This window comes from Teleopsis dalmanni, chromosome 1, assembly GCF_002237135.1.
Source record: "Teleopsis dalmanni isolate 2A chromosome 1, ASM223713v2, whole genome shotgun sequence".
Lineage (NCBI taxonomy): Eukaryota > Metazoa > Arthropoda > Insecta > Diptera > Diopsidae > Teleopsis > Teleopsis dalmanni.
Window position 1 is genome coordinate 84,820,751 of NC_051846.1, and position 7,422 is coordinate 84,828,172.

The 7,422-nt window shown below is 30.1% G+C and overlaps 2 protein-coding genes across 2 annotated transcripts in view; one reads left to right on the forward strand and one right to left on the reverse strand.

Moving 5' to 3' along the window:
• Nucleotides 1–402, forward strand: part of LOC119686075 (delta-like protein 1) — a 3,440-nt gene extending 3,038 nt beyond the window's left edge. Inside the window, exon 6 of the mRNA XM_038100542.1 lies at nucleotides 371–402. Coding sequence (XP_037956470.1) covers nucleotides 371–402 — 32 coding nt within the window. The remainder of the gene's footprint in view (nucleotides 1–370) is intronic.
• Nucleotides 403–421: 19 nt separating this feature from the next.
• On the reverse strand, nucleotides 422–5,281 carry LOC119686085. The gene is made up of 7 exons (XM_038100552.1): nucleotides 5,103–5,281; nucleotides 4,927–5,036; nucleotides 4,090–4,160; nucleotides 960–3,584; nucleotides 826–900; nucleotides 577–765; nucleotides 422–490 (listed from the first exon to the last, which is right to left on the reverse strand). Exons 1-7 carry the CDS (start codon nucleotides 5,147–5,149, stop codon nucleotides 422–424), a joined length of 3,186 nt encoding a protein of 1,061 aa, XP_037956480.1. The 5' UTR covers nucleotides 5,150–5,281.
• Nucleotides 5,282–7,422: the final 2,141 nt, after the last annotated feature.

Sequence of the window (7,422 nt, forward strand, 5' to 3'; positions counted from 1 at the left end):
AGAGATATATATACATTAATTTAATTTAAAATTTTACATGAAGACCACTTAGATCTTTATAGATACATTTGTGGGAGAAAACAATCTCGTCATTTTAGGTTGATTTCTATAACATGCAAGGCATAAACACAATGAAAGGGCTTTTTGCCACACCAAACAATTGAGCTATTCTGTATTCTGGATAGAGGGTTAATCGAAGTATTTTAGATTAACATTGTTGCGGTATTTCTACATTAAAATTATTAGCTATGCTACAACTAAATACCACACACTCAGATAATACAAATAATAGCGTAGTATATTTTATAATTTCTTAATAATTACATTCGGAAATTCTATTATTTACTTGAATACATTTTGCATAATATAGTTAGTTATATAGTAATATTTAAAGAGATATGAGTAAGTTTGAGAATTCATTTTATTCGTTGTCGTTTGTATAAAAAACTGCTGTTAAGCTATTGGGGTTGTTGTAGGTTCTTAGTAATAACTATTTTATATAAAAAAAACTTAATATTAAACCAAACATCTACGCTATACTAAAATCATTTTATTTAAACACAAAAAAGTTCTTACATCTGTAGGCGAATGTCTCCCCGTATCAATATCTAGGTCTGTTGGTTGTGCCAAGGGTTTTGTAGTAACATTTAGACTATAATAACCAGACGAAGGTCGCACCATAGTAGAACGTTTTGCTCCAGCAGCACCTGGAACTCGTATTCCGGATACGAGTTTTGGAACTTTGAATACTGATTCATCATTTTTCTATAAAAAAAAGCAAATATAAATGCTAAAAACTCAACACATATTAAAAGTTTTCATTACCTGTGATTTTAGAGACGCAGCTTGAGCTGTTAGTTTATTTGCAGAAGCTGTTGAATTCCTACCATTCGATTTTACCTAACGGGATACATATATAAATAAATAAAAATATAACTGGTCATTTCAAAAAAACTTACTTGATTTTCGGTCAAGACATTTTTCTTCAATCCAAAAGTCGTTTTTGAAGTTTGTGCTCCATTTTCCGCATTTGTATATCCGAAATTGTTAGATAAGTTATGAAATGATTTCGATTTAATGCCCATAGGACTTTTGATGTTAGAAGAAGTTTTGACTTGTTGATTCACTCCAACACCGATTATTAAAGCACTTTTTCTAGAATTATAAGCTAAAGATTTCTGTGGAGCAGTTGTTGCTGAAGCACCGGTTGTATTATCCAAATTGCCAGCAGAAGTAGCTTTACTAACCACACTAAACTTTTGTAAACCGCTAATATAACGTGGACGTGACAGTGATCTTGGTTCCAAACGTGACTTCGCAGGTTTAAGAACATCAGCAGAAGCACTTTGATCTTCATTTGTAGGGCATACTTCCGGCAGTTCAGTAGTTGTTGTAGATTTTTCTTTTGGTTTTTTATATGTTAGGAATTTGGGATTAATTTTTGACGAATTAGTTTTGGATGCTTCTTCAGTTTCTATTTTGTTGTTATTATTAGAATGGGTATTGTCACGTCGGGAAAATCTCTGTGAGATTTCTTGGGTTTCTGCTGTTAATTCCATTTCCAAATCTTCTTTTGTTTCGATATCATCGTCGATACAAGGCACATTCAATTCAGTTTCAGGAGCATAATTTTCACTATTTACATTATGCGATTTCACAATTTTTATTGTTTTAAAACGATCTCGATCACGGCTCCGTTTTTCGCTTAACTTATATGTAGCAGTATTCAAGTCTTGAGCATTATGGTATTTTTCGGGTTCAGCAATTAAATTCTCCTCAGTCTTTTCATGTATCATCTTTTCCATATTCGTTCTTGATTCAGTCTCTATTACATTATGATTCTCCGCGTCAATGTCCGGCTCCGGCTTGTGGACTGCAAAAGACGTGCTTTGCGTTTTCGAACTGTTTAATACAGAGAAGTTGAAATCATCATAAAGTCGGCTTCGACGACTTAACAAGCGTTCACCCGCGTTACTTGAGGCACTTGCCGTTGAAGATGTCAGTCCACTTCCAGATGAGTCACGTAATTCCTTTGACACAAACATTGAGTTCCTTATATATTTTGTACTATTAGTTGGAGAGTTTGACTCATTGATTACATGTGTTGTGTCCTTATATTCTCTGTATTTTTCCGGACTTTCAATATCCGTTTCGAATGTTTTATTCGTATTTATAACATATCCAGGGGGTACTGATTTATCCATATCTTCATAAATAATTTCTTTTTCACATTTATTATCTGGTGCAGTTACACAGCTAAAACGTTTCTTAATACTTTCCAACGACTTCTTCATTTTAAGTTGTTGCATATTCATTTCTATTTTGCTAAATTCGTCAAGTTTATGTTCGAATTCTTCATCATTTCCAGCTAACAATTCAGCCTCAGCCTTTGCCAAATCCATTACGTTTTTCATTTCTTTCCCAGCCGCACTTTTAAAATCTGTTTCAAAACTTTTTTGAAATGTTATATTCGGATTTTGTATATTTTCTATCATCTCCATACTATCTAGTTTTGGCAATACATCATTAAACGTATTTGAGTTGATTTTACTGACTAAAGGTTCTCTTTCGAAAGTTTCGTTCATAGCGCGGATTGCGGTACGTTGATCAAGAGTTGCAATAATCGGTGATATATTTACATCTTCTGTCATTTCTTGGAGAGTTGGAGTGTATTGGTGCCGATTGTAACGAATGTTAGTAGTGCGGGGAGTAGATTCGTAAATTTTCATAGTACCTACACTCTTTCTGACACTTTCCGGTGTTTCACAGAGTGGGTCGGAGTTAGATTGCTGACACTCAAATGTTGTGTTAGAATTTCCGATGACACACACTGTTTCATTCAAAGTCGTTGGTTTTTTGAATGTTTCATTTATTTGCTGCTTTACATTGTTTAAATTGTGAGTAACGTTGGGATCACTGTTTTGTCCAGCTATTTGTTCACCATGCAAACTGTTCTCTATTAAATTAAATGTAGTATCACTGATAAGGTCATTGTTCAGTAACATAGTCCGATGTATTATATTTTCATTGCTATTATTATCTGAATTCGCTTTTCCACCATTAAATGTGTCATCCTTGTTGAAAATTTGCACTGTTCGATTATTGCAATCCATACTTTCAGTTGAATTGTCCATGGTGCTGCTGCCAGACGCAGTTTTACTGAACGTTAGCGATATGTCATCGATTTGAGCAATGTGTGAGTCTTTTATTAAAGTGCCATCGCTGGACATTGTGAGTGATTCAAGCGCTTTGCGATCCCTTATCATATCACTTAGGGTATAACCGTCACTTGTTGCTTTGTTTGAGAAATTAAAAGCGAAACGATTTACATCTTCTAAATCTAAACTTTGAGTGGATTGTAGGAAACTTAAATTGGAAAAGTCAGCCGATGTGATTAGTGAATTATTCATACGATCTACCGATACATCCATTGAGGAACAAATTGATGATGGAGGCGAGGTATCTTGCAAAAACGACTTATGCATTGTCGTTACCAATCCGCCAATTTCCAAATTCAACATGGGTGACCCATGCTGGGACTGGTGCTGATTCATATGCAAGCCATTGGTGAGAGGAGAGTTTGACTAAAATAACAAATAATATATATTAACTCAAAATTTCGCATAAATTGTATAGAGAAAAAGAAACATTTTATAATCATCTTATATATTGTTTAATAAAATATATTTAAAAAAAAAAATTAAAATTTTTCTAATTTTTTTTAATAAATTTTTTTTCAGGAAAAATAAAATGCAATTTTAAGATAAATGTAGGACGAGAGTGTTTTTAAATTGGTTGCTTTGTAAATTCGGCGTATATTGATTTCTTATCGGAACTCATGCAACATATGTTTCGGCGTATGACTCACCTCTTGCCGCTTCTGTTTCACTACGATTTAGTAACGGACAAATGTGAGAAAGCAAAACCATGCAAAACATTGCTCGGTCTAAATACTCGGAAGTGAATAGATAGCATTTTGAAGCTATCTACACGGTTGCAAAGCATTTCGCGAATTATTTGCATAAATGATTTATTTATTTTTTTTTTTTGGTTTATTTGCTAAAAAGTAGATAAACATGATTTACTTACAAATTGTGATTCGAGATTTTGTGCCGATTTCCGCTTGGGTCGTGTGAATGTTCTTGAGTTCAGCTTATACACTGTAAAGTCGGTGTAGGTATTTAGTGTTATCAGAGTTCATGGAACATATTGCCGTGCGTGGGATTTTCAATTAATCGAAAGACAAGACCGTGTGGACAGCGCAGTTGATGACGTTATATGTAATAAAATAAAGAAAAATAAATTATATAGATTTATGTTACATATTTGGATAATTTATAGCGTTCCACTTCTTTTTTGCTTTAATTAAAATTTTTTAATTTATAAAAAAAATATGTGGTATAATATAATTTATTTATGGAAAATTATATATGAGAAAAAACTGAATTGTAAATTCAAATTTTATTTTAATATAAGGAATTTTATATTAAATAGACCCATTATTAAATTTCAATATTATTATTATTTAATAAATAAGACATTTTAGTAATTTCCTATTTGCTCTAAATGCTTTGCCGGATTCTAGTTTAGAATTAAAGACAATCTTTTTTAAGTTAAAAAGATTTTTTTAGTTTGATCCTTTCTTTCGATTGATATTTTTTTATAACAATTTTGAGTCATATACATCCAATTATCTAAGATTATATTTTAAACGAAGCTTATGCAATCTATAGAGTTGTGACTTCCATAATAAGAAAAAAGAAATTTTAAAGTTGATAAATGTTTCATATTAAGTAAAAAGAATTCGCTTTTGTTTGTTGGCAAAGTAACTTTCTCATTTACAAGTTCTCCAAATATGGATAAACAGCATTTGAGCGCCACACAAATTTCCACATATTGACTTTACGTGTATGAAAAAGGCCTTACCTTGTTCCTGGTTCTGTTGCTGTTGTTGCAATTGCGTTGGTATGCAATTGTTATTTTTCCACTGTCGAAGTATATTGGAAACATCATCATGAGATTTATCATCAAGAAATCTACCATAAAACATAATTATTTATATTCTTAACCGTTTAAATTCTATATTTTGGCATTTTACATACATAAAGGAGTCGTCTTTGAGAACTTCGTCGATATCAAGTATATCCATTTCAAATGATGAACCCGTTTTGCTACTTTCCTGCAGCAGTGTTCTACATTTACTTAGCCAATAGACGCTAGCACATAAATTAATGTCTAGCAATATGAATTTAATAATTATTCAAATTCTATTTATGTTTTTGCCAAAAAAATAGAATTTTTTGGCCCAATATATATTTGAAAACGAATCTTATTTTGATATTTGGTTTTATGTAATTAATTTCTTATATTGCCTCCAATTCGTTTGTTTTTATTTTCTACATATATCACACATTATTCATCGTTTAAAAATAAAAATAAAAAATCAACTTCCTCCATATATTTCTTAATCCATTTAACGCAATACGCGGATGAAAAGCAACTGAAAAAATTTCTGCACAAAAGAAGAAAAGAATTATAATGCTGCCAGACTTTTATTCTTAAATATTAATTATATGAATACGACATGTTATGAGTAACAAGTGTTGAATATAAAAGTCAGTACAATCGTGGTGTGTGGTATGTTTGCTCGTCACACTTAACTTATGAATATGAGTAAGCAATTAATACTTAAAAAACTTTTAGGCGTTTTACTAAAACAAACGTACAAGAAAACACAAAAATCAATTTGTTTTTGTTCACAATTCACTTTTCAATATGATTTACTACCATATTTACCTACAGTTCAGACTTCAATTTACTAAAGTATATAATTAATGGTGTTAATATATTTTTTATACGGCTATAGGTCACTTTTTGTTGAAATTAAGACTCAATGTTTGTTTAATATTTTTTAATTTATTCTTTATCCTTGAGAGTCATTATTAGCATAAGGATCTAACATAAATTAATATTAATGAAGTCTATATCTAACCGTCATCCTCTTCATTTTGTTGTCTATATTGCATTATATTAAATAAACGTTGAATTTTAATTTTAACAAAAAGTGACCTATATACGAATAAAAAATATATAAAAACCATTATTAAAAAAACTGGTCGATAAATAAATTCAAAATTTATATAGATTTATTTATGGTGACATATTATAAATTGATACTATTATTCATACTAGCGGTAACTTGACGTTTGTAAACGTTTTTATTTGCGTTCACACACTATAGTACAATTTGAACATCTCGTTTTGTGAATACGTATAAAAGGTTCGTGCGAAGCAAAACTTTTCTTGGCATAAATATTACGCACGTGTTAAGTATTAAGTAAATATCGTTGTCCGAAATTAAAGAGGTGTAATCAGACAAACAGGTTTCAAGCATCGCATCTATTGTGAATAGGTCCATTCGCATCTGTGTTATTATTTACAATTTGTTATTTGTTTTCATTTTAAATTTGGTTTACTTGTTTCATGATTACCACATTGAAATGTTTCCATACAGAATTGAACGATTCTAAAAAATAATCACGCTTTTACCTCATATATCTTTACATGGATTTTATGGAGGATAAAGAAGATAAAGAAAAGAAACTGAGTGTTGTACTGGATTCACACGAAAGTTTTGTTTGTAATTTTAGCTGTCAAGTGTTGTTGCTTTCAAAACAAAATGAACATTTTTGACAGCTAGAATTACAAACAAAACTCTTGAATCCAGTATTAATTAACACACTGTGTAAACAATTTTCTTGATTATCCGATAAATATTCAAATTTTTTGTGTAATAAGGTAAAAATATTACGCAGTACAAAAACAAAAAACCCAATGCAACGCAATGGCGTTGAAAATAATTTATTAATAATTTATAATTTAATACCCAATAATTTAAATTTTGTAGTTTACAGATCATATATATCAAAAATCCTTCTTGATATTTGGTATTGACAGGTAGTACAAATTTCTTAGTTAGGATAGTTATTGATTCTTATTGATATTATTCCTGTGTAAATAACTGCCTTTTATGTTTTCAAGAACATCTGAAATAATACTCCGTCCTGAGGAAGAAGTCAAACAAACTTTGAAATGTTCGCGACATTTATATAGACTACTACATAATAATAAAAACAAAAATAAAAACTGATCTATAAGCTTTTATTTTCTATTCAAATCAGCCTCTTTTCACTAATTAAAAATAATTAAAAAAATGGACTCACAACTACTCTAAATATTAATTACATATATTTCATTAATAATGTATGTACACACATATATATATTTAAATTTTTTGTTGATAATTTAAAGATTTTTTTAATGTTACTACGTTTATAAATTAATTTTTTAGATTTATTTTGACATATTTGATTTTGGAAAAAGTAACTTAAGTTTATTTTGAAATATAATATACATATATAA

Bases quoted from the DNA above. Each gene is read 5' to 3' on its own strand.
- LOC119686085 (XM_038100552.1), bottom strand. From the start codon at position 5,149: ATGGATATACTTGATATCGACGAAGTTCTCAAAGACGACTCCTTTAT. The intron at 4,161-4,926 runs GTAAGGCCTTTT...CCGACTTTACAG, and splicing joins GCAACAGAACCAGGAACAAG to TGTATAAGCTGAACTCAAGA. The intron at 3,585-4,089 runs GTAAGTAAATCA...TTGTTATTTTAG, and splicing joins AAAATCTCGAATCACAATTT to TCAAACTCTCCTCTCACCAA.